At 44.4% G+C, this 26143-nt stretch overlaps 6 protein-coding genes across 11 annotated transcripts; 3 read left to right on the top strand and 3 right to left on the bottom strand.

Moving 5' to 3' along the window:
• Positions 1 to 291: 291 nt before the first annotated feature.
• On the top strand, positions 292 to 966 carry LOC127784024 (photosystem I reaction center subunit V, chloroplastic). The gene has a single exon (XM_052311201.1). The coding sequence runs from the start codon at positions 365 to 367 to the stop codon at positions 788 to 790; it is 426 nt and encodes a 141-aa protein (XP_052167161.1). The 5' UTR covers positions 292 to 364; the 3' UTR covers positions 791 to 966.
• Positions 967 to 1136: 170 nt separating this feature from the next.
• Positions 1137 to 4525, bottom strand: LOC127784022 (WPP domain-interacting protein 2). Its single transcript, XM_052311200.1, has 2 exons — positions 3203 to 4525; positions 1137 to 2049 (listed from the first exon to the last, which is right to left on the bottom strand). The coding sequence occupies exons 1-2, from the start codon at positions 4266 to 4268 to the stop codon at positions 1403 to 1405; spliced, it is 1713 nt and encodes a 570-aa protein (XP_052167160.1). The 5' UTR covers positions 4269 to 4525; the 3' UTR covers positions 1137 to 1402.
• An 874-nt stretch (positions 4526 to 5399) lies between these two features.
• Positions 5400 to 6788, bottom strand: LOC127784829 (probable caffeoyl-CoA O-methyltransferase At4g26220). 4 transcript variants are annotated; one of them, XM_052312222.1, is made up of 5 exons: positions 6625 to 6788; positions 6447 to 6526; positions 6181 to 6325; positions 6020 to 6100; positions 5402 to 5890 (listed from the first exon to the last, which is right to left on the bottom strand). In XM_052312222.1, the coding sequence occupies exons 1-5, from the start codon at positions 6733 to 6735 to the stop codon at positions 5585 to 5587; spliced, it is 723 nt and encodes a 240-aa protein (XP_052168182.1). In that variant the 5' UTR covers positions 6736 to 6788; the 3' UTR covers positions 5402 to 5584. The 4 variants fall into 4 exon arrangements, with proteins under 4 accessions (XP_052168184.1, XP_052168182.1, XP_052168180.1 ...); XM_052312220.1 differs by having other exon boundaries at positions 5966 to 6100; XM_052312221.1 differs by having other exon boundaries at positions 5403 to 5890; positions 5990 to 6100.
• A 6661-nt stretch (positions 6789 to 13449) lies between these two features.
• LOC127785183 (uncharacterized) lies at positions 13450 to 17953 on the top strand. 2 transcript variants are annotated; one of them, XM_052312609.1, is made up of 2 exons: positions 13450 to 14056; positions 14221 to 17953. In XM_052312609.1, the coding sequence occupies exon 2, from the start codon at positions 14295 to 14297 to the stop codon at positions 17280 to 17282; it is 2988 nt and encodes a 995-aa protein (XP_052168569.1). In that variant the 5' UTR covers positions 13450 to 14056; positions 14221 to 14294; the 3' UTR covers positions 17283 to 17953. The 2 variants fall into 2 exon arrangements, with proteins under 2 accessions (XP_052168569.1, XP_052168568.1); XM_052312608.1 differs by having other exon boundaries at positions 13451 to 14056; positions 14212 to 17952.
• Positions 17954 to 18397: 444 nt separating this feature from the next.
• Positions 18398 to 19077, top strand: LOC127784029 (uncharacterized). The gene has a single exon (XM_052311206.1). It carries the CDS (start codon positions 18398 to 18400, stop codon positions 18974 to 18976), a length of 579 nt encoding a protein of 192 aa, XP_052167166.1. The 3' UTR covers positions 18977 to 19077.
• Positions 19078 to 19532: 455 nt separating this feature from the next.
• On the bottom strand, positions 19533 to 23942 carry LOC127784795 (probable WRKY transcription factor 2). 2 transcript variants are annotated; one of them, XM_052312171.1, is made up of 6 exons: positions 23215 to 23942; positions 22032 to 22509; positions 21443 to 21613; positions 20745 to 21283; positions 20470 to 20664; positions 19533 to 20349 (listed from the first exon to the last, which is right to left on the bottom strand). In XM_052312171.1, exons 2-6 carry the CDS (start codon positions 22485 to 22487, stop codon positions 19809 to 19811), a joined length of 1902 nt encoding a protein of 633 aa, XP_052168131.1. In that variant the 5' UTR covers positions 22488 to 22509; positions 23215 to 23942; the 3' UTR covers positions 19533 to 19808. The 2 variants fall into 2 exon arrangements, with proteins under 2 accessions (XP_052168131.1, XP_052168132.1); XM_052312172.1 differs by lacking the exon at positions 23215 to 23942 and adding an exon at positions 22956 to 23139.
• Between the last annotated feature and the right edge of the window lie 2201 nt (positions 23943 to 26143).

Below are 26143 nucleotides of genomic sequence, written 5' to 3' on the forward strand. Positions count from 1 at the left end.
GCCACTACATTTCACCCTGACTTCCTGACCAACCAAGTAACTTTCCAGTAGCAAAAGACAGTGAGATGCATAGCTAAATTACTTGAATTTCAGAAGAGAGTAGAGAGGGGGAGAAAAAAAGAAACAAAATTGCTATGGCTTAGAATATAGATACCTTATCCTGGACCCAACCAATCCCCACAACGCCTCGAAAATCCCCCTCCCCTCCACCACAAACCCTCGCATTCCCCCCGGCCCCACCATATCCGCCACGTCACCTCCCGCTATATACCCAAACCACCATTTACACGAGCTCGCGAGATCAAGAGAGCACCACCACTCGATCGCGGCGAGACCCACCCTCAAGCTCCAAGCTCCAAGAACCATGGCCGCCACCTCGCTGTCGCCGCCGACCGTGGCCGGGCTGCGGCTGGCGCCGTCGCCGCGCGTGCGGTCGCCGTCGGTGGCGTTCAGGGCGGCGCCGGCGAGGAGGAGGTCGGTGGCGGCGAGGGCGGAGCTGAGCCCGTCGCTGGTGATCAGCCTGAGCACCGGCGTCTCCCTGTTCCTGGGGCGGTTCGTGTTCTTCAACTTCCAGCGGGAGAACGTGGCGAAGCAGGTGCCGGAGCAGAACGGCAAGACGCACTTCGACGCCGGCGACGAGCGCGCCAAGGAGTTCGCCGGCCTGCTCCGGTCCAACGACCCCGTCGGCTTCAACCTCGTCGACGTCCTCGCCTGGGGCTCCCTCGGCCACATCGTCGCCTACTACATCCTCGCCACCTGCAGCAACGGATACAACCCAAACTTCTTCTGATCATTCTCATCTTGGATGGATGCAATGTAATCTGAATGGATCTCTGGTGTTTCTACGTGATTATGTATGAGATGGGTAAAAAAGAAAAGAAAAAAGGTTGATTAATTTGGAACAGTAGTGCAATCGCGTGTGTATATTGGCCGCATGAAATTTGTCAGTTTGATGATCTTTCTCTATGCTCATGTGTCAGTTACTTTCAGAGTTTCAGACTTCGTATGTGTGGCACTGGCACTTACCCAGAAACTCAATTACCAGTGCTCCATGATTCATGAATTGCAATCTTGAATTTGCAAATAGAGAGCACCAGGCACAGAAAAGTTTGAAAGTCAGTATGAAAATATGAGACTGATTTTGGAACCTATTTCCAATTTCAATTTATACGGTCTGCAAAGAAATACATTTATATAGGAACTTTTGACATTTACAGAATCCAGATAATCGAGAAGTACATTGGTGATTGAAGTACAGTAAAGATAAGAAGAGATTACTAGCAAAATTGAGTTGATGTTACAGACTTGAAAAATTATAGGGTGACCAATGCTTAGTAAATTACAATAAGGAACTTTTCAAGAATGCCTACACAAAGGCTCATTGGCGCCGGATTTTCTAACCTCAGGTAGGTACAAATTCAGAGGAAGAGGGCCATAGCCGGACGAGGAAGGTTCCGACGGCGATGAACAGCAGAACAAACTGGACGGAGCAAAACAGCGAAGCTCTGCTTGCTCTTGCCTGCAGCTTCAGGATTTCTGAAGTCCTAGCAAGATCTTTGCACTGTGCCTCTAGCTTCTCCACCATCTCCTCTAGCATCAGTGCCCTGTTCTCGGTGTGCCGTAGCTTAGCTTCGAGCTGTTTGTGATCCTCAGGTAGAGATTTCTGAATGTCAAAAATAGCAGCTTGATCCTCAGTCAGGGGATTCCAAGCTTGCGATGCTCTTGTCAGGATGAAGCATTGAGTCTCTGCTTCCATCTTCTCCAGGAACAGTTGATCCATATCAGATTGCAGAGACAGCAGCTCGGTATTGCATAGAACATGCTGCTTTGGTTGTTTGTGGTTGAGCACATCGAGTTCAAGTATTTCTGAATCCTTATCATTGATGAGGGTAGAAGCTTCGTTTAGCCTAGACTCGAGAAGCTTCAACTTCTCACTCAGTTCTTCTGTGGATTCGTCAAAATGGCATGAACTACTCCATTCAGTTTCACTGTGGTTGTTTGCAGAATTTTCACACGTTTCATTTCTCATTTCAATAAACTTCTGGATCTCTGTAACATACAATGAAGCAAATAGTTATTGAAAGAACGCTTTGACTGGGCCAAAAGGAGATTTAATGTTTTAATAGATCATATGAAATACAAATGATGTTATGACCATGCTGAAGTGATAAAGTAACAAGGCACTCAGAACTTCATTACAGGGAGATGGACTAAGGAAACTTCACAGAACATGCTGGGAAAGTATATGTTCTTAATTATGCGATGACATATTCTACTTTGGAAAAAGGCTAGAAGAATACAACAAGTCAACAAATGCTACTTTATTAAAAGGAACCAATTTCAAGAACTAAATGCCATAATGCATACGGTGCTAAACAGAAGATGTCCTTTTCTAACCAATGAGCAAATCAGCAATTTGCACTTTGCAGTAAATAATTGCCACAAAGGCCATAATTGCATAAAACAATTGTTTTATAGGCTGCAATATGTGAAAATGGTACAAGTCATCTAACCACATTTCCCTTTAGCAGTTAGACGCATGCCAGCACTTTAGATCTATTCATCTTACAAGTTACAAGTCAAACAAAAAAAAACATCAGCAAAGACCTTTTTAGCAGGATGTCCACATGTAGTGCGAGTTAATTCTATGCTAAAGATTTTTCATAGGATAAACTCATTCAAAAGTGCTGCCTCAACATAATCACCACTCACCACTTCGTACGAAAGAAGCATGCAACCAGTGTGAATTAATTTTTTTTCAAGAAGTTAGTATCTTAGATCATTTACAAGCATTATCTTGATCCTCTACAGATATTATGTATTTATGCATTGCCCCTTCATTCATTTACCATTATATGTTTAGGGAACTGAACTGATGAATCTCAAAATACAATAATTGAAACAAATATAGGTAGTACTAGCATTATGGAGGTTCTAAACTTCACCCACTAAGATAACAAGAGAATAGGAAGTGTTGACTTCATGCAGATAACACTAATGGATTGATCTAGACTATCAGGTCTTCCATCAAGCAACTAATAATAATTGGAACTATATATTCAATCTTTTGAGAGACTCTCCACAAGGCTGAGTTCAGCAACATATGTCTTCACAACCAAATAGAGAGGACATGAATTAAACTACAATCATGGAGTATTAGTTTTCATGAATAAAACTATGATAAAGGGGAATTCAGTATTACCATTCTCAATTGCTTCTTCGGCTGACCGGAGCATCGCGATCGACTGCACATACGGATCGAGACCCGAATGAATTTCCCCATTCTCACCCTTGCCTATACTCCTCTCATCGTATCCATGATCATCGGCATCGGAATCACTGCTGCCCTTTACCAATCTCCCTACTACACTTCCATTCTCCCTGTAGAAACCTCCTGCTCCAGAGCGCGCCGCCTCCTCGCTCGGAGGCTCGCCGTCACTCTGCTCGGCATCATCATCATCATCGTCATCATCATCATAGAGAACCTTGTGAACGCCATTGCTGCTTATGCCAGCACTGGATTGGCGCGCGTGAGCAGCGGCAGAGCTCCGGAGGTTGGATTCAACGCTGGAGCGCGAGTTCTCCGGCTCCACGATGGAGGGGGTCGGTGTGGCGGCGCGCGCGCCGTGGGCTCCGCGCGTGCGCGCCGTGCGGATGCCCTTGGCGTGCGCGGCGGCGCCTGGGGCGCGGGATCGCGGCCTGTCGCGCTCGCGGCCGAAGCCGCCGCCGAACGAGAAGTCGTGGCGCGGCGCGGCGGCGTTGGTGGAGGACTTGCTGGCCCGGTCGTCGCTGTTGTCCGAGTCGGCGCCGCCGGCGCCCACCGAGAACCCCGCCGAGGCGATCAGGAAGCCGAGATCCGGGTCCAGCTTGGTCTGGACCGGCGGCGACGGTGGCGCCTCCTGCGGCGCGAAGCTGGACTCCACGGAGGCGACGGGGCTCTCGCTCCCCACCTCCTCCACGGCAGCGGCGGCGGCGGCGGCCTCCTCCTTCCCCTTAGGCGCGTCGGCGCCGAGAGGGTGCCGGCGCTTGTGAAGCTGCGCCAAGTCCTCATCCGCGGCAGCGGCCGCAACGCTGCCGCCGCCGCCGCCGCCGCCGGAGCCAGGTGAACCCTCCTCGTGGTGTTCCCGGGGGATACGCCGCCACCGCCGTAGCCCACGCCCCTTGGTGACCGCGGCGGGTGCGGTGGGATTGCTCGCCGGTGAAGCCGGCGCCGGCGACTCCGCCACCGACTCCACCGCAGAATTCACGCTGTTGCCGCCGGAATCCATGGCGTCCAGCCGCCCGCAGCCCACGCAATTCCCGTCAAAACGCGGCGGCTTCGCGAGCCAGATGGGATCAGAGAACCGCCATGGGATCGCGGGACACGAGCTGTCGGGATCGGTGGGCGCGCATGGTGGGGGATCGGCCTCGATCTTGGAGGGATCCGAGGAGGAGGAAGAAATCAAGAAAAGAGAAGTACTAGTGGGAAGGCGAGAGGAAACAGAGTTGTCATCTGCTTGCTTCCCTTATCGTTTTTTTTTTTTTGTAGCTTTTTCTATAATGGCGTCTCATGTGCAGTAACATGATTAACCCTTTTTTTTCTATGAAAATTCAGCTGAAAATTAAGTCACTTGTAAACTTGTTGTCTCCAAAGAAAAGGTTTGTTTATTTTGCAATTTGTAAAAATTGATCATCTCAACATCATGTGGTTGCAACAGTCGCCTGTCTGAACCCTGAACTCTGAGGGAGGCAGTCACTATCCAAGAGGAATGACGAACGGGCTGGTTCAAAGATAGACAACATCACAACAAGATGGAATTTCGAGGCCATCAGAAAGTACAAAGTGTGACCTATTAATTAATTAGCGAGTAGATTATTTACATCTTCTAGAATTGCTCAATGCATTGGCCATTCTGCTCAGAGATAGGCCCTGTTCAGAGAATGGGTTGCATCCTAGGGTGTGTTTAGTTCCTGAAAAAAGTTGAAAGTTTGAGGAAAGTTAAGAGTTTAGAAAAAAAGTTGAAAGTTTATGTGTGTAGATAGAAAATTTTTTAATGTGATATGATGTGATGGAAAGTTGGGAATAGAGAGTTTTTGCTTGTAACGTTTGACCACTCGTCTTATTCAAATTTTTTTTTGCAAATATAAAAAACGAAAAGTTGTGCTTAAAATACTGTGGACAAATAAGGGCCGAAAAAAATTTTGCCCCTGTACGTCACATCGGATATACGGAAACACATTTAAAATATTTAACGTAATCTAATAACAAAACAAATTAAAGATTCCGCAAGAAAATGTGGACAAATTTATTAAGCCTAATTAATCCGTCATTAACAAATGTTAAGATTCATCTTGCAATTTCCTAACGAACCGTGTATTTGTTTTTTTTCTACATTTAACACTTTATATATATATCTTTGATGTGACAATATGAAAAAATTTATTTGAAAACTAAACAGGCTCTAAGGATACTCACATCATCCAAATTTTTATATTTTATGACTAAAAGAGTCCAAGTAGTAGCAACTTTTATTCATTTTTACTTTTACCCAACGCACTTTCTGAAAAGTACATCCATGGAGAGGGGATCGGTGTGTTGTGGTGGTCAGGCCACGCGGCGGCAGAGCATGACGCCGTCGGCGATGGCGAGCTGGCACGGCTTGACGCGGCGGTCGGCGGCGATCGCCGCGTTGAACTCCCTGGCGAGCGCGGCGAGCGAGCGGTCCCGCCCCGACGGCACCGCCTCGTCGGCCGCCGCCGGCGGCGCCGCCACCGAGCCGCCCCACAGCGTGTTGTCGTAGGCGATGAGGCCGCCGACCCTGACCAGCTGCAGCAGCCGCTCGTGGTAGCCGAGGAAGTTCACCTTGTCCGCGTCCACGAACGCGAAGTCGAACCTCCCCTTGTTCCCCTCCTGCACAAAAGAAAAAGAACAAGCAGATTACGAGCGGTAATGGTAATGTCGGCCGGAGGAGACGGTGTAGTGTACTGTAGCGACGAGCTCGTCGAGCACCGGCATGGCGAGGCCGACGCGGAAGTCGACCTTGTGCGCCACGCCGGCCTTGTCGATCACCGGCGCTCCGACCTCGTCGTAGCTCTCCCGGCTCACGTCGATGGCCACGATCTGCCACCATGGACGGACATCAAGAGAACAAGATGATTGCTATTGCTAGCAAAGGAACGAACGGTGGTAGCGATCCTGACCTTGCCGTCGTCAGGGAGCGCGAGGGCGGTGGCGAGCAGCGAGTACCCGGTGAACACGCCGACCTCGATGGCGTTCTTGGCGCCGATCAGCTCGATCAGAAGGCCGAACAGCTGCACCTGATCCGGCGAGGCCGCCATGACCGCCCTGCACGTAAGAAAAAAAAGCACGCGTCGCCCGTACAGACAAAACGTCAAACACGCACCGTGCAAGAACCGCACCAAGACACGAACAAAGCAAACACATCTCCTCGGAATCGGATCCTCACATGGGGTGATTGGCGGTGGCGAGGCGGAGCTCGTGCAGGCAGTCGGGCTCGCGCGGGAACACGGTGGACTCCAGCACGTACTGGCAGAGAGAGAGAGAGAAAGAGAGAGAGGCGTCGCTCGCCGTCGGTGATCAATTGTTTTTTCTTTGTTTGGTTGTTTAGATGGATAATTAATTACCTGGTAGAGCGGCTCGCTCTTGAGGAGGGTCTTACTGTGCAGGCTACCTCCGCCGCCGCCGCCGGCGACGGCGGCCGTCTCCTTGCCTTCTCCAGCGCCGGTGGCCGCCATCTGCTCTTCCTTGTGGTTCGTTGCGCTCGCCACCAGGCACCAGCTATGTGGCAGCTAAGGCATCCATTTCTTTAAAAAGATGCCATTTTTTTTTTAACCTAGGCCGAGTTTAGTTCCATAAATTTTCTTCAAACTTCCAACTTTTTCATCACATCAAAACTTTTCTACACACACAAACTTTCAATTTTTCCGTTACATCTCTTGTTTTAATTTCAACCAAACTTTTAATTTTAACGTGAATTAAACACACCCTAAGATCAAATGTGATATTTCCAAATAGAACGAATAGGACGCATTTAATCACCGGAATTTTCGTGAGTTTTTGTGGGTTGATGCAACAGTGGTAGCAGTAAGTTGGTCTACCATTGCCATCCAGTAGTAGTTGTTCATTCTGTTTTTCCTGCAAACTGTGACAAACATACGTGGCATTGCTTGCCCCGATTCGTCTCTCCAACAGCAATTGAGATCCTACTTACATGTGCAGAACTACTCTATGAGGGCAGTCCCAACCTATAAAACTAGACATGGTTTTTATAAACTCCACATCATCAAGAAACTAGTACTAAACATTACTCTTTCAATGCAAACACCACTATTTCATACTTTAATTTAATGCTACTTATCTCACATGATGTCTTGGATGTTGTGTAGAAACCATATCTCATGCAAGACATGGTTTCCTTCTCTTTCCTTATTTATTCACTTGTCACATCATTTTTTGTTCTAGGTGGCAACTTATTTAATGATATGGACACCATCCTAGTCATTGGGTTGGGAATGCCCTGATATATAGTCCCGAAGGGTTATGAGGCCCACATATAGTACTGCAGACGACATGCATCCCTCCAACAGCTTATTAGGAAGGGCATGGACAGGAAATATGGAGGGTGTGGTACTAACCTCTAGGGAAGGGTGGTTGTCATATGTTATACGTACAGAGCAGTGATTTAAATAGCGAGCTAAGACATTAAACGGTTGGACTTATTAAACAACTATAGTGAGCTAAATAGAGTTATAGTGGATAAATTATACATGAGAGCAATAACTCGACCCTTTCTGAAACATCTATAGTCGGAGATAGCAGCAGCTATAGCCAGAGATTTAAAACTCTGGCACAAAGTCTCCTGTGTGAGCAAAGTAGTCGAAGTAGCGCCTTGATCTTGTTAGCTCCTCCTAATCTTGGTGATGATATAGATCACAAAACCAGCCACTTGCTTATTTGATTAGATTCATATTTACATAAACACCACCCGTCTCATGAAAACAAAACCTCATGAAAATATGTGTGGTATCAATCTCTAGTTTGTTTTCAAACACCACATGTCAGCGAAACCATCCTCTAAAACTGCAGAGGGAGTCAAATTGCACCGGTTTTAATAGTAGGGGGTTGAGATATCCGGTTTGTGGTTCAGGATATGAATCAGATTCGGTCACTAGTTAAGGGAGTCAAAGAGAACTTATTCCTTTTTAAAAAACCACTTTAGCCCTAGTTCTGGCTCTTTTAGGCCCAGGACGGTGTGCCTTATTGGGCCTTCTTTTAGGCCCAGAGATGTGGACCGACAAATACGAAGGCTAACAGCTTTTCTTTTCTTTTTTCGACGAAGGAGATATACATAAGGTTGTCAGTTGCGACAAAAATACCCGGCACGTACTAATCACCATGGCCAACGTGCACTAGCTACTGCACTGCATATATTTATCACACTCTGTCTTTAATCAAGTCCTACTGTTGCTGAGCTTTCCTCTCATCTTTGTTGTATTTTTTGACTGGTGCCTTTGTCATCTGTGTACTACTCACCAATCTAAAAATCCATCAGGAAGTTAACGGTAAACCTGATAATAAAATTCTATTCTCTCCTGTTGATAATATTAAAATTTTAGACAAGGTTACTGACTATAAATAACACCTAAAATATGTCTTATAAAATGAAGACCATAGGTATAGGTTAATCTTTAAAAGTATTTTAATAAAAGTATATATTTATTGATATTTTTATATATTGTGATAAAATTAGTTTCAAAGTTACTTTTTTTAAAAAAATCGTGACATCAAAACGATAAGTAGTATTAATCTGAAGGAAGTAAATGTCACGTTGTATAACAGACCCATATACTCACTAGAATCATCTTCCAATTTGGTGCGCACAAAATAAAGCGAGCGATATAGCATATGGTGCTACATATGCTTATACGTATAAGCTAAAATTTAAATTTTTAAACTTAAATTTAAAGTTGATTTTGATATTTTCTCATTGCAGTTTATTTTTCAGTCTTTACTTTTAAAACGCTAAGAACATATATATATATATATATATATATATATATATATATATATAATTTTTATTCATAAATTACTTTCAGTTTACCATCATGCCGTTGGGTTTCTTCCATGAGTAGTCGGAGTTGAGAATCACTGGCACCACGGACGGATTCCTCCCCGCCGAGACTGAATTGGCGCTCACTGACGTGAGCCTTTCCGTCCCCAGCTCCAGCTCGCTTTGCCTTTGAATTTTGGCTTTACGAGTTCAGTCTTCGCAGTTGGCTGCGATGCATAATTGCGCTCACGCGTTTGAGGGACATTGCCGGCCGGCCGGGCGGTCCCTCGTTTCAGACAATCTTGTCTCATGCGATGGATGGATCGGCCGCAGAGGATCACAGCTCAGATAGGACGCCTCACATGCGATGCAAAGAATCAAAAAAATGTAGGTGGTGTTTAGAGTATTAAACTTAAACTACTTACACAACTAATTATATAAATGGGTACTAATTTGCGAGAAAATTTTTTTAAGCCTAATTAATCCATAATTAGATAATGTTTACTGTAGCATCACATAGGCTAATCATGGATTAATTAGGCTCAATACATTCGTCTCGCGAATTAGTCGAAGATTTGTTGATAGAAAACACGAGGCCTGGAAGATCTGCTTAACTCCAGTGCAGGTCCAAAGCTCGCCTTCGAATGTATGAGCGTGCCAGTTGATTTGATCCTGTAATCAACAAGAAATAGAGACAAAAAAATCGTGGTTAAATCTATAAATGATAGCCGATCGGCTAGGTGCCGATGACATATCATTTATCTTTGAGCCGATGTCATATATGAATCGATCGGCGGTTATAAATAGATAGTAAGGAACTAGAACTATTCGATCGGCTGTAGATATTAACAATATATAGTTCTTATATTAATATATACTTAAATCAAGTGATTGGGATAGATCGGTCACCATGCCGAGACAGTATAAATCACTTAGATCGAAATATATATTAATAACAGAATTATATATGTTTATAGCATAGCCGATCAGATCAGATAGATCTAGCATGTATCGGCTAATACTCCGATACTACTTTATATAAAGATATCAAAACAAATATAATATACCAAACAAAAGCTTAATATACTTAAATGCAATAGGCTCTTGACATAAAGGGCGGATTTAACATGTCATTGAAGCATATAGATCGAATATGGTTAAATCAGATAAGATCGGCTGAAACTCCGATACTACCCTAATCGGCAACCAGAGGACAGGCTAGAGATTGATATTCTAAGCACGACTTAATAGGTTAAACTCAACTGATGCAGCATTAAGTATGAAAAGAAGAACAATATCTAGACAATCAAGCCGTTGGGTGTTTCATAAAGTGGTAGATATCTTATATAATCTAGGACAACGTCACTATTTAACCTAATCAGTTGCCTTCTATTAACAGATGTTAGCCGATTGTAGGTTAGATGACGATATTGCCAAAGATTATGTAAGATATATGATAACTTGACGAATTACATAGATAAGATTAGAGTGTCATAAAGATGGAAGCACTAATCTCGAGAACACAAGTCGTCATAACAAGTTTTACCTCTTGTTGAAGATCGAAACCGATGCAGCTCAACCCGAAAGCAAGAACTCGTCGAAACAAAACTAAAGCAAAAAGGTGGCGATGCGCTGAAATTGTATTGAACGTGTGTGTTAAAAATTACATAGGGCTCGGGGTCTATTTATACCCGAGAATTACAAGATATGTCCATACCGGACACGACCACTATCTCTAACAAATTCTAAGATACCATAAGTCTTTGCGGTAGACTTTTGCCCAAACATATCTCTAAGGAAGTTACATAAAACATCCTAATTAATAGATACAATTGTCTTCTCAGGACTCTATCCATGTGCGGCAATCATATTGAAGCACCTCAATTCAACCCAATGTCATACACCGAATTATATTGTCAGAATCGGCTGCATCGGGTCACTTAGTCCGACTCAGACCCAGCCGATCCTAATTGTAGCCGATCTGGACTTCAGCCGATTCTTGCTCTGTTCTCGGATCAATCTCCGCCTTCGACTCTACCTTGATATAATCTCCTTTTCCAATGCTGATATTACCAAATTTGGTCGTTAACAAGATTATAGATGGATTTTATTAATAGTCTATGTTTAATATTTATAATTAGTGTTCAAACATCCGATATGATAGGGATTTAAAAGTTCTAGTCCCATCTAAACAGGGTTTTAGATGTCTTAGATTCTCAACTTCTCTACAACAATTTAGGTTCTCATATACTAATAGATTATAAGAACGTGTAAGGTAAAATAAATACTAGAAGCTGAAAACCGTCTACTAATCGGTTACTTTTCAGAATCTCGAGCTCGTCGACCAAAAGATTTTGCTTCAGAAGATGGATGGGAAATTGAGAATTTACAACATACTGCGTTTATTTCTCCAACAAGACATGGATTAAATTTTGGATACTCGTGACACGCTTTTCAAACAGTTAAACAGTGCGTTTCGTGCGAAAATTTTCTATGTGAAAGTTGCTCTAAAATATCAGATTAATCCATTTTTCAAGTTTGTAATAATTAAAAATCAATTAACACCACGTTATTATCATCTCGTTTTAAATGAAACACTTAATCTCTATCTTCCTCAAACACCATACAGTCAACGCACCGATCGATCAGCGATCGATCGAGAGTCGTCGTCTTCCCCACAGGAGAGGATTGGGTGATGCCGTGATGGGATTCAGGCGCCGTGCCCCCATCGCTGCAGCTCTGCATGTGCGAGGAGGCAGAGCGAGGGTGCTGTCTCTCTCTGTCTCTGTCCTTGCACGAGCTCTTGAATTCGTCGGCAGTAGCTGCGGAATTTGATGCGAGAGCAGTGCCATTTACTGGTCTCTGATCGAGTCGTCGCTCTCTCCACTAGGCTCCGGGTTTTTTCATTTTCCTGACACAAACCGTGAAAATTCTTTACTGCCTGTTTCTTTCCTGCTAGTAGCATTATTCACCTGCTGCAAGATATACTACGTACCCCTCCATCTCAGAATAAAATCATTTTTATTCCTTCAATAAAATTTTATTTCTAGTATTCATTCCACTAGTGTTTGTAAAAAAGAGGAGATAAATGCATTAGAAGTAGATAAAGAGAATAATAATTACACTGTGATTTGATAAAGTGAAAGTATTCTAGCCTTTTTAGTTTGTATTGGTACATGTGAGATGGGTGACATATACCTGTTGTTGTACTCTATAGTTTGTTGGAGAAATTACTCCATTGCAAATGTTATGGGCTCTGTTCCATTTAATGTTTCTTTTAGGATAACATTAGTAGGACAAATTTTGGTCAATTGGCATAACTTATGTGCTTTAATTGTGCAAATACAAATCAGAAGAAAAAGACATTTTTAAATGGAATTTTCATCAAAATGGTCAACTCATTTTTCCATTTATATACTTAGCCTTAATTAATAATGGTTATGTTGAGAGGAATAAGATTATTTGAAAACTTAAGATACCTCTTAAGATCAAGATTTTTTATGTGGTATTTGTTTAAAGATGTGGTGTTAATAAAAGATAATTTGGTTAGGAGGAATTGGCATGGAAGTATGAGGTGTTCTTTTTTTATGAAAAATGAGACGATACATCATTTGTTTGTGGATTGCCATTTGTAAGATTTCTTTGGAGAGCAATACAATTATCTTTTGGGTTATATTCTCCACATAATATATCTCATATTTTTGAAAATTGGCTTGTGGGTATCAATACAAAGACAAAGAAGCTTATTCTTGTAGTAGCGTCTGTTATATGCTGGGCTCTTTGACTTAGTAGCAATGATATGGTTTTTGATAGATCACCATCAAAATCTTATATGCAGGTACTTTTCAGAGCAACATATTGGCTCCGGTGTTGAACTCAACTACAAAGTTGTGATGACGACATCAAGCTAACAGAGAATGCATGTCGAAGACTTGAGTATACGGTCATGCAGCTCTTTGCCAACTTTAGGTGGAGATTCACAATTAGGATTCAATAAATTGTGGTTTCTTTATTTTTATGTTGGTGCTTATTAGTTTGTGCTTGCATTTTGTTAAATTTTGGTGTGTTCATGTGAACCCTTTGGTGTGCAGTCGTTTTTAAGCGAATTTGTGTAATAATTAATTGTAGCTAGTTGAGCAAAGGCCGGATTTTATTCCATTATAAAAAAATATGAGATGGGTGAAAAATAAATTTATTTTTGGAACAGAGTGAATATCTATCATAGCTCGGTTAAGAAAAAAAAATCCATCTGAGGTGTTCACCAAATTAAGCTTGGAAGTAGATGTGTTAATTGACATGCTTGGGGGGCAGTAAATAGTTATGCACGGCCAGCGATTAATCTATATATGGTCCATCCGACCATGCTGTGGCCATGCACGGTTATTTTCCCGGGACCAGGATGCTCATTCAAGTGAGAATCTGTGAATCACCAGTACAGCTACAGTACTAGTCGCATTTGATCTTTGATTCGATGCTTTTTCAGGGCAAAACACCACGACCACAACGGGCACCTGCCTGAGCTGCCTCTACCTGAATCTCTCTTTACTTTCCATGAGCAATTGACACCCACTGGTTGCATTGGTCTTGGTCACTGGCTTTTTTCACTGCTTTTCTCCTTTCTGAATATTTAGAAATGGCCTTGGTCTTTGCGGTTCTGGGCTTCTAGCACCTGCTCCTTTCTCTTTGCGCCTTTTGATGTCATGTGGTTAGCCACATAATTTGTTCTTTTATCACACCCAATCCCCCATCGTCAAGATTTTCACCTAGAACACTTCAAAGTTCGAACTGTAAAACTTCTTGACAAGTTGACATATAGATAGAGGGGCTCCAAACTCTCTCTCCTCCTCCTTGGGGGCAAGATCATATATAAGATGGTTTGAATAGGAGAAGTTGACCATTTTGAGGGTCCAAATCCAAGCCTTTTCACGCCTGTTTTGAATTTTTTGATACCAAGAAACCTTCTGTGGCATTGGATTCTTGATTGCTGGACTGCTAGTTGACCACTGGTGTGTTCCTCCAATCTGATTCTATTTTATTTTGCTGATGAGCTGTAGATTGATACTACTAAGTTCTTGCGAGCTCAATTTTTTTATGGCAGTTCTTTTTTTGATGAATTGCATGAGTATATGACTTGTGATTTCTGAATTGAATTTGCTGTCAGTTGTGTCAGGAAATGCAGGAGCACATCATGATGTTCTTGTATTAAAAAAACTGAAGATTTCTGAATTCGATTCGTTGTTAGCCATGGAGGGAGAAGAAAAAGTTTCACCATTTCTTGATGTGCCCAAGGATATCCCCATTGCCACCAAGTCCCTCACCATCAAGACGACGAACACCAATGGCGGGCGCGGCGGCGGCGACTGGTCGAACCCCATCTCGCCGGCCATCTCCTTCTCGCCGTACCTCAACTCGCCGTCGCCGCCGTCCTCCGCGTTCGTCTCCGCGCTGCAGTCACCCTACGTCTCCCCTCGCCTCGCCGACCCGCCGCCGCCGCAGCAGCCGCAGCCGCAGACGCCGCGACAGCGGCAGCATCGGGAGACCAAGGCGTCCGATGTCGCCGCGGCCGCCGCGTCGACGCCGACGTCGTGCACCGACGTGTCCCACTCGGAGGACACCGACGCGCCGAGCGCCTCCCGCGGCGGCGGCGGCGGCGCGCCGCCGCGCGGGTCGTTCACCTTCCCGGTGCCGCGCGTCTCGTTCACCCGGGGCATGGTGGCGTCGCCCATGTCCACCACCAAGCTCCGGAGCTGCGACGTCTACATCGGCTTCCATGGCGGCGCGGGCGCGGGCGCGGGCGCGGCGCTCACCAGGTTCTGCAAGTGGCTCAAATCCGAGCTCGAGCTCCAGGGCATCGCCTCGTTCATGGCGGACCGGGCAAGGTACTCCGACGTGCAGAGCCACGAGGTCGCAGACCGGATCATCTGCTCGGTGACCTTCGGCGTCGTGGTGGTCACCATGGCCAGCTTCCTCAACCCGTTCAGCCTCGAGGAGATCCGGTTCTTTGCTCAGAAGAGGAACCTGGTGCCCATCCTGTTCGACACCGAGGTGCTCGACATTGCCGGGCTGTTCGATGATGACAAATTCGAAGGTAACAAGGAAGGTGTGGAAGCATTTGAGGGGCTAATGCGATGTCATGAGTTCAAGCTCGAGACTGATGAGAGCAACTGGAGAGGTTGTGTGTCAAGAACAGCAGCCGTGCTGCAATCGAAGCTCGGCCGAAGGTGCATTGGTGAGAAGGAGAGCCATGGTGTTGAGTGCCTGCCATTTCCGCGGAACAAGCATTTTGTTGGAAGGGAGAAGGAGCTCTCTGAGATTGAGGGCATGTTCTTCGGGCGCGCAGACGATGCCGGAGAAGATTTCGGGTGCCCAAGAGGTGCCATGACTACTGGTGAATCAAGCGTTGGTGCTTCAGATGGTTTTGCTGATGAGGATAGTGACACCGTGAGGACATCCAATGGCAGGTTCATCAGCTTGGATTTGCGCAAGTGCAAGCAACCTATGTTAGAGGCATTTGTTGATCCTGTCATAGGGAAGTTCTCGGGTAAAGGGAGAAGCATTCTGAGGCAGAGATCAAAGAACAAGAAGTCAAGATTCAGGTGTAGCAGCAAGAGCCATGGCAATGCCGGTGTGATCTGCATCAATGGCGTTTCGGGCATCGGCAAGACGGAGCTTGCATTGGAGTTTGCGTACCGATACTCGCAACGATACAAGATGGTGTTGTGGATTGGAGGTGAGGCCAGGTACTTGAGGCAGAATATACTGAATTTGTCGATGTATTTGGGATTGGACATCAGTGCTGAGGCTGAGAAGGAGAGGGGCAGGATCAGGAGCTTCGAGGAGCAAGAACATGATGCATTTCAAAGGGTGAAGCGAGAACTTTTCAGGGATGTTCCTTACCTTCTTATCATCGACAACATCGACAATGAGAGGGATTGGTGGGAAGGGAAGGACCTTCATGACTTCATACCTAGGAACACTGGAGCAAGCCATGTCATTGTGACAACACGACTACCCGTTGTGATGAACATTGAACCAATGCAGCTTCTGCAGCTCTCATTTCCTGAAGCTGTGATCCTGATGAAGAGGAAAATGAAGGAGGACTACCCTTCCGAGGAAATTGAAGTTCTTCGAAAATTCGATGAGCGGTTGGGCGGACCGAGCTTTGGCTTGTGGATTGTCAGTTCTCTGTTGTCCGAGTTGATGATTGCTCCTTCTACGCTGTTTGAGGCTGTTGACCAGATATCGTTGAGCGATACCATGCTCGCTCTTGGTGCCAATGATGAAAGCTTATGGCAGAACAATTTGTTCCTGATTAAGGTACTAGTCTTCTGCTTTGCATTGATGGACAGGGTGAAAGGGGGTAGCCTTGCCTTGAGAATGATCACTGCTGGTTCATGGTTAGCTCCAGCTCCCATGTCATCAACCCTACTAGCTGCCATGGCCAGCAAGCTACCAACAAAAGCCAATAGCATTCAGTTGTGGGGTGAATCCCTCAAGACGGCATTGTTATGCGGCACACACTGCTTCCTAGCTCCACAAGCAAAGAAGGCTGAGGTGGAGTCATCCCTCTTACTAGTAAAACTCGGCTTGGCACGAAGAACAACGCATCACCCGGGCTTCTGGATCCAGTTTCACCCAATCATGCAGCTGTTTGGCAAGATCAGGGGTGGTTTGGCACCTGCAACTGCAGCTGTATCAGGTGTCATAAGGTCTAGAAACATATCTGTGTACTCAGACCACATGTGGGCTAGTGCGTTTCTTGTGTTCGGCTTCAAGTCTGAACCACCTGTTGTTCAGCTCAAGCCGGGTGACATGGTGCTCTTCATCAAGAAGATGGCGCTGCCCCTCGCAATCCAAGCCTTCATGACATTCTCTCGGTGTGGTTCAGCATTGGAGCTTCTTAAGGTGTGCACCAACATCCTCGAGGACGCAGAGAAGTCGCTCGCATCGCGGATACAGGACTTGAAGCAGGGGCCATTGTGCTGGAAGAAGAAGCTGCAGACGAACAGCCATGCCGATGAGTTCATCTGGCAAGAGGTGACACTGCTCAAGGCAACGCTGCTCGAGACAAGGGCGAAGCTGCTGATGCGAGGCGGGTTATTCGACAGCGGCGAGGAGCTCTGTAGAACCTGCATCAGCATCAGGACTGTCATGCTTGGGCATGACCATTCCCAGACACTGGCTGCTCAGGAGACATTGGCAAAGCTGGTTAGATACAGGAGTAAAATCTGAAACAATGCGAAAACCTTTCAGACTTCAGAGTTGAATGGTGGTATAATTCACGACACATTCTGTTGTGGGATCTAAAGAGTAGCGAGTTTTTTGAGATCATATGTAACTTGACTACATTGATCTGTACAGTTGTGCTCTTTGTATTCCACTACTGATTTTGCAGATGAAAAATTCAGGGAAAACATGTTATCAGTGCAGAAGTCTCAGCCCTTGGATATGTTGGGTGATGGCACTCATATGACTAGGATATGTTACCACTCACCAGGAGAAACTACTGCCATTCTATTTGCTGAAAATATATGTTTTTGCTGACCATTATGAAAATGACAGCAGTGCAGCATATTCAGCATTCAGCAAGCATCTGTATTTCCTTGAATGTGTGGTTGTTGCTGTTGAGTCCTCCAGCCGATCTTTTTCCTGTGTGACATTCACTAATGGTACATTCTTTGACTGAATAATGATGCTTTGACTGAAAGAAAAGCATAAACAATCGTTGCTTATGATGGTGCTTGCTTCCGAATCATTGCAACCTTGCACCTCGACTGATGAACTGAATTTTCTTCTTTTGAAGGAATGAATCTTTCTAGTGCTAGGCACATCTGACTTCTCAGCACAAAGCAAATTGCATCTGAGAGTACACAGAAATGCCAAATTGTCCGAGGATTATATATTTTTTTTTTCAAATGTCTGAAAAATAATCAAACAAGAACTGAAGTCATCTCCCCCTAATCAAGCAACATCACAAATCTCTTCTTGCACTGTCCGTCCAAGAAGGCGTATTCCGAGATGCCGCCTTCAGAGGCAGGTAGCAGATTTCAAATGTGGCGGCTTTCAGAGCAGCAAAAGCTGATTTTCCGAAGAGGCCGGTTTCTTCACCTTCGGCTTCCCTGAATTCTCTGTGTTCCATCACAATTTGCTCATGCGATGCTTCTTCCTCGCCGAGTACATCTGCGAAGAATGGCGTGTTCGTCCATGCCATTTCGTGTGAGGAGTCAAGGACAATGGCGGAATGGCCAAGCTGTGAGATATATACGCGCTGCCATGTCCATGTCCATGTCCAAGCTGGGCGCCGCCATTGCTGCACTTGCAGAGTTGCACTGCCTTAGCTACTCGCCATGGATGTGACCTTCGTGTGCGCGGGGGAGGAGAGCTTCAAGATGGAGGTGGGCTTCTTCGACACCGTCCATGACATCAAGCAGAAGCTCCAGAGCCGCAGGGGGTGGCCCGCCGCCGCGGTGTCGCTGTTCCACAACGGCGACGCGCTGGCGGACGCTGGCGGCGGCGAGGCCGCCGGCGGCGGTGCAGAGCGGTACGGCATCGTGGAGGGCTCCGTCATCCACGTCGAGCTCGGCGTCGGCGTCGCCGGCAGGCAGCAGCAGCTGCAGCAGAACGAACACAAGGGCAGGAGCAAGAGGCGGGACGACGGCGGCGGCGCGGCGGCGGTGCGCGTGAACGTGGTGTCGCGGTGCGGGCGGGGGCGGGCGGAGGTCGCGGTGGGCGCGCGGCGCGCGGTGGCGGCGCTGCGGCGGGAGCTGGAGGAGCGGGCGTTCCCGCTGCCGCGCGACGGCGCCTACTTCTTCATCCACCGGCAGAGCGTGATGGACGAGTCCCGGTCGTTCGAGTGGCACGGCGTGGCCGCCGGTGACGAGGTCGTCGTCTTCGAAGGCTCGGTGACCAGACCCCCGACCTACTAGCTCGTTCTCTGCTCTCCATGGACACAAGACAACGCATGCAGCAATCTTCAGGCTTCAGAATGTTCCACCCAAAAAAAATACTCCATCCGTTCCAAAATAAGTAGACGTGGAAATGTGTATCCAACGTTTAAAAAAAGTTTAAAAGATTTTTAAAAAATCTTAAAAAAAGTTAGTCACACATAAAGTACCATTCATATTTTATCATCTAATAACAATAAAATACTAATCATTAAAAATTTTCAAATAAAACGAACGGTCAAAGTTGTACATGAACCATACAAAACTACAAAACTGTACTTACTTATTTTAAGACGGATAGATGGAGTAGAGATTTTTTTGAAAATTCATGGAATCGGATCAGAGTCACAGCTGGTCTTACAAACCCATGCAAAATTGCTTCAAAAAAATAATTCACAGACGGATGGAGTAGAGATTTTTTCGAAAATTCAGAGAGATTTTTTATTTGGCATTGCAACCTGAAGCCAGGTTAGTAGATTACAAGCTGCAACCACTGAGCTCAGAATCTGTGATGTTCAGAGAGTGGAGAACGCATGCATTTCACACAACAGAAATGGTTTTCTTTTTTCACCATCAGCACTTCCAATTGAATGATTTTGCCTTTTGTCCTGAACACTACCACCACCTTTTTTTTCCAATTACAACATAAACAAAACGGGTAACATCTTCTGCATTCTTTGCTTCCAAAAAATAAAAGCCCAAAGAAAAAATAACAGGTAAAAGCTAGAACAACAAAGCTATGTTGTAGCATTGCTACCATGTATAGAAGCTGAAGCACATCTATCATTTTCTTTTCTTTCTTTAATATTATTATTTACATCTGAGGTCCAAATGATGGAGGCCTGTTCATCATCTGTTGGAAGGATGATGAAGATTGGTTTACCGCGGGGAAGCCGAGCTGCGACATGGGCTCTGTCTTCATCTCTCCTTCCGGAATCATGAGCCCCTGGTAGCCCTGCATGGTGGATGGATGACCAGCCATCTTTGCTGGAGCAAGAGACCCTAGAGATGGCATGGGAATCGCCATGCCTGGCGGGACCATCCCAAAGGGGAAATTGCTCGCCGATGGTCCAAATTGGTTTCTTGGTGGGAGAACTAAGGAGCTGAAGGGAGCCGCGCCACCAAACTGGCTGAAGCTGGCTTGCCCTTGTTCTTGCCTGCGCTGAGAGCCGTTAGATTGCGGTGCAGATGGAGCGTTTCCAGATCCAGAGCTCCCATGTCCACTATTTCTGGCAGCTGGAACTTCATGGTTGTGCTTCCCCTCGTACGTCGTGATGACGGATTTTAGATCATGCGATGCTCTCTCCACGTGCTTGCGCACCGAACACCCTTGGTGCGTACATTTGTAATAGCTCCTGCAGACAAATGAAATAATGTTACTCATCTCAGGATGGTACCAAGAATATCAAACATTAATCAAAGGATGCATGCCGCATGATCAATTACTGCAAGAAATGCAGTGACACTAAACTGACCTTGGGTTTGGATTTCCTTTAACAACCTTCTGTCCATACTTGCGCCAGCGGTAACCGTCATCAAGGATGTCAACCTCACTTGTTGTCTGAACAACAACACGAGGCTCCCGGACACCTCTCGATGCCGCAGCTCCCATGTCAATGTTACTGGTGGTGGTAATAGCAGCAGTTGCAGCTGTCAAAGCATCCAGCTTCCTGAAAAAGAACCAGATCCATCAGTGAATTATCATGCATTCATGCCTACATTAAGTAATTAAGTGGTAGATGGCATTAACCTTCTCTTGGAATCAGTCTCATCTCCATCCCCGTTGCACTCTATAGAAGCCGTGCCATGCGTTGCCCTATCATCCTCCTCATTAGATAGTGTTGACGACACATCAACTGCATCTTGGGACTCCATGATAGATGTATCACAATTGGTTGATACTGGAAGACAAGCAGCTGTTCTTGTTTCAATAACTTCACTTTGAACATCTTGAAGGCAGTCATTTTTGGCATTGTCCCACAAGGATGCAGAGTTATGGCATGTCTGTGAACCGCGGTTCTCTAGGACATTCACTTCTGGATCATTGGTATGTGACAGAGGGACACCTGAACGGTGGTTCGGAGGTGGCATAGAGTTTTCTCCATTTTGGTTAGTCTCATCATCTTGTTCATCAGAAGAGTGGTTATCACCAAACATGGAGTCAGATGTCTTTGTTTTAATGTTTTTTTCATCAGTGATATCTTTGACTGCAGTAAAGCTTGACTGAAGACTGGATTCCCGCTGATGGATATTCGACAGCGATTGGTTTTGGTGACAAGCATTGGGACCCTGTACAATAAACACAAAAGGATTAAAAGGAATGAGGTGGGTCATTTTGGCGGTGAAGTTTGCAATAAAAGAACAGAGACAGTATTACATAATACTGGAAGGAATATTACATAATACTGGAAGGAAAACTGAAATGGAGACCGACAGTCAAAGAATCACCTTTTCTGCAGCGGAGAAATTTGGCCGTCTCAACCCTACATGCGGTTGGAAGGAGAAAGTGTCATTGCCAAATGTGCAATCTTCGTCCATCTTGGTAGCTGACGGTATTGTTGACTTAGCATTTGAAGCCATCAAAAATGGCAGTGTGCCAGTGGTTGGAGAAGGCTGTGCCTGTATAGCAAATATCGCAACAGAAGTGCACAAACATATTTGTTAAGTTATGAATTAAAAAATAACTTATGCATAATAAATCACAAGACAAATGTCTAAAATTGTAAGATGTCATAAAATCATTTCTAGTAGTGTTCCTAACAGTAAGCATCATTCAGTACTTACTGTATTTACAAGCTTTGATACTGCCCACAATCATGTTCTACATAATATACATCAATCAATGTCCTCTTTACTGCCAAACCCCATGGTCTGTTCGTTAATAAATAAATAAGAAAAACTCATATGCCTGGTAATTGCAACCTGCAAGTCTTTGATACTAACTCAGTAACTCTAACTATGGCTTATCACAACCTTGCTAGAGACATCTTATCGGGGCATAATGCATAAACAAACAAAATGTGGAAACATGACATACCATTGCGTTGTAAAGGAAAACCGGTGACTCGAGAAGTGTTGTTGGACTAAGACCTGGTGGAATTGCCACGGGCGATCGAATTACTGTGGACGAACCACCACGGGATGTATCGATTTTCGGGACACTGAAACCAGCCCTCGCAGCCCTGCGCTCTGCCAAACCACCATGCGAGTTTGATCTCTGTGTAGGACTGACCAAGCTATGATCCAGGGAAGCATCCCTCTGGAATGCGGGTCTTGCGGATTGGGAAGGCACTTCCTTACTCAAATCCACAAGCTCTCTGCTTCTCTCAAACTGATCCTGGGGTTTGTTGCTCTCATGATCACTGAAAATATTGGAAAATGAACCAGAGACAAAATCTTCATTCAAGAAGCTTGACATGAGTGTTCTCGGGCTGGGTGTGGGTGGTGGCATCCAGTCCTCCATGAGGGATCCATGGTCGCTACTGCTGGCCATGCGACAGAGCAATCAAGTTTAACTGAAACAAGTATCAGGTAATACAGCATTAGTTAGTCCTGATTAAACATGGAATATCTCATAGCATAATTGATAAGAGAAAAAAACTGTTATCTCTACATAAAACACGAAGAAAAGCTTATCAGAATCACAGAAGCACAAGAAGTTAGCAAGAGACCAGACCACAAAGTCATCAATCCTACATGACCAGTACCCAGACAAACATCAGAAGTTCAGAACCAAGATCAGAGTAGGTTTGAACACAATAATGAAGAAAACCAAGGTGAGGAGCTCAAGAAATGAATGCAAAACGTTGGAAGAGTCCATTACAGAGCAAGTTGAAAACTTTGCATTTTTTTTCTAGATAACCATGGATATCCTCTCCATATATGCACGAGAAACTCAAAAGACACGGTTTAATATGAAATGGAGAAACCAATCAACTGAAACAAGAAAAAAATTCCCCACCACAGCAAACCAGGCCGCACGATTTCCCCCAAATCCCCAAACATGAACCCACAAAAGACGCAATTTCGCTCAAAATGGAGACATTCCACCACTGAAACAAGAAAAAATCCCGACCTAAGATGCAAACTTTACCCCCAAAAATCGCCGTTACCACAAAAAAAAAACCTGGTCAAAAAGATGTACCTCAAGTAGTAAGAGATAAGCACAAACCAGCAAAAACAAAAGCACAAAGAAAAGGGGGGAAATTTCCAACTGGTACCTCAAGTGGGCGGGGCCGTCGCCACCGAATGATTGCTTCCTCTCCTCTCTTCCCAAAAAAGCGAAACACCACCACACAAAACGAACAGCAAGTTGGGATGGATGAACTGATACGGACCGCGACAAGGCCCGTCAGAATCAGACACAGATCATGCGTTTGCTCTCTCCCTCTCTCTCCAATCAACAGAGAGAAACCGATATCAAAACCGACGATTTCAGAACCGAAATTCCGGCTTTTCTTGATCCGTTTCCACCAACAAACACCCCCACAAATGAAGGAAAACGAAGATCTTGCCTCAGGTTAGGCCTTCATTCCTCATCCCTCCCAACAACAAAAAACTTCAAAACACAAGAAACACAAGAAAAGGGGAGAGATTCTTCCACTAAGGGTACTAACAACAACTAAAGAGAAACGAGATTTGGCTCCGCCTACTCCCTTTCCTCCACTCTCCGGGTGCTACTAGTACTCTTTTTCTTTCTTTCTTTCTTTCTTTGTTTTTTTTCTCCCTCGGAGCGGAGGATAGGGGAGAGAAGAAAAGGCGGTTTGACCGAGGAGGAGAAGAAGAGGATGAGAAGAAGGTGAAGAGAAGACTAGAAGAGAAGCTGAAGGGAAGGATTTTGTTGGCAGTGATGGGCTCTAAATGGCAAAAGCTGTCCTCTACTGGATACAGCCTCCTCCTCGCTCCTCTCCTCTCCTCTCTTCCTATGGACCATTCATCAGACGTTTTCTTTTGCTCCTGTATCTTTGCTTACTGACAGTCTGGGACTCGTGTGTATGAGTGTATCAGCCTAGCTCGTTATGTCAAACAGCTAAAATAGCAGCTTGGCTCGTTTCAGAAACATAACGAGCGGACTGAGTTAACGAGTCACCAACTTTCCGTCCAGCCCTATGTATCATATGCTATTATTTTGTTATGTCTTATGAGAAATTACTACTTAATTTCCCACGCAATTTTACGTGGAGTTAGGATTTAAATTAGAGCCGGGTATTTATATGTGTTTATCGCTTTACTTACATAAGTTGCTTAGAGCAGGTACAATAGCATAATGTAAGCCAGCTATAAACACATATTGAGGAGATAAAAAAAGGAGAGAAAGGAGCAGCGGGCTACATATTTGTAGCCAACTGTACCACGAACTTCAAGATACAATGTATGTATGACATGTGAGACCATATATTAATAGTGTAATATATTTTTATAGGTAACTATTGTATGAATTGGCTATTAAGTTTACTATAAGTGATTTAGAGCTAGTAGTTGGCTATACTATTAAACTTGCTCTTAGGAGGCCATTGTATATTGCATATCGAGATTTATTTATGGTCATTTATTGCATTATACCCTGCATGCAAGTATTTATTTTGGTTAACTTTTTTTTCGTCGGTGTGTTATCTTATGAGATAGGGCGACTTCCCATGCAATTTTATATAGAGCTAAAATTTAATAATATAAATGGATATTTATATTTGACTGTCGTTTCGGCTTCTATAAACTTGAATTGCTTCTTTCGTTGTGTAGTAGTGTATGTTGCATAGTGAGAAGAGTGAGATATACATCAAGGTTTTATCGAATTATACTAGTAATAAAGTTATTGGATTACCTTTTATTACTGACATTGTGGGGCCCAATCATCAGTTGATGGTGGTGAGGTAGACTCACCGCCATCATCACTGGGAACATTTAAAGGGGTAAAGACAAAGTTATTGGATTTACTTTTTTTATCTAGTGTGTTAATGCATGAGAATTAATGGATTTTCCCACGCAACCATGTATATAGCTAGATTTTAAAAATAGAATCTCATTTTGATATACATTATTCATAAATATAGTTTTGTTTTGTATCAGTCAATCCACACCGTCATGCATGTCATATCTCGCGATCAAAATAGTGTATGTCATGATAATTTCTACACCGAGGAAACGTGGTGGCTCTTTTTCACTCTTTATTCGTAATACGATAGAAGTAGGTATTAAAAAGGAGCTTGATGCCATTTTTAAGTGAGAAGAAATAGAAATCTAAATTGAGCTAAAGAGTTTAAACTACCATGGTAGGTGTGCACACCATATTTCCTACCAACTGTGCTAGGTTCAATTTTCAATCTCCGATGTGTAAATGGTCAACCATTCAGAAAGAGTTTGACTAATAAAATTCTACTTGTCATGTGATGATCTAGATAGATGCTAGTAGAATAGGAAATGACAGAAAGCCATTGAAAAATGAAAACAATATGCATTTTCTGCAATAACCAAGCACAATGCTACAAAAAAATTATGAACAGTAAAACGGATCATTTATGTGATGGACGCACCTTAAACAATATGGACAAATAATTTTTAAGTCATTACACAATTATCTGTCAAATTAAGAATTTTGACGGTTAAAGTCAAAACAATAATAGTCAGTACGGAAAAATATTTGGAAAACCGCGGGGGGGGGGGGGGTATTACTTCGGTACCATCACCTTGCATTAATCAAAACCGTCAGAAACTGTAAGCCAAATATTTCTTTTTTTATGAGCCATCCAAATTAACATGAGCATGGAAAGTTTGATTGTAGGAAAAATAATTATGATGTCGACTGTGCTTCTGTGAATTATCCATGATGTACACAAAAAAAATTACATTGAGATGCCAACATGTGTCATCCAATATCAGCTCAATCATCTAGATATGCCCATTTGAAGTCTGTAGATTTGTGGGTGTGGAGGTCATTTTCAGAATTCAGATAATGTCTTATGTCCAACTGAAAATGGAACTTTTCTGATTCTGCCAGAAGTTTCAACAAATTAGGCCAGAAAAGGGCCTCTTTGGGTCCATGCCTTTCTCTTGTCATGGAAAATATGCCACTTGGCATGAGTGCATTTTTGGTGAATGGGCACCTTTTTTTTTTCCAAGTAGGAGTTCCAGTGTCATATTTTGGGGAAGAAA

Source organism: Oryza glaberrima, chromosome 9, assembly GCF_000147395.1.
Source record: "Oryza glaberrima chromosome 9, OglaRS2, whole genome shotgun sequence".
In the NCBI taxonomy this organism is placed as follows: domain Eukaryota; kingdom Viridiplantae; phylum Streptophyta; class Magnoliopsida; order Poales; family Poaceae; genus Oryza; species Oryza glaberrima.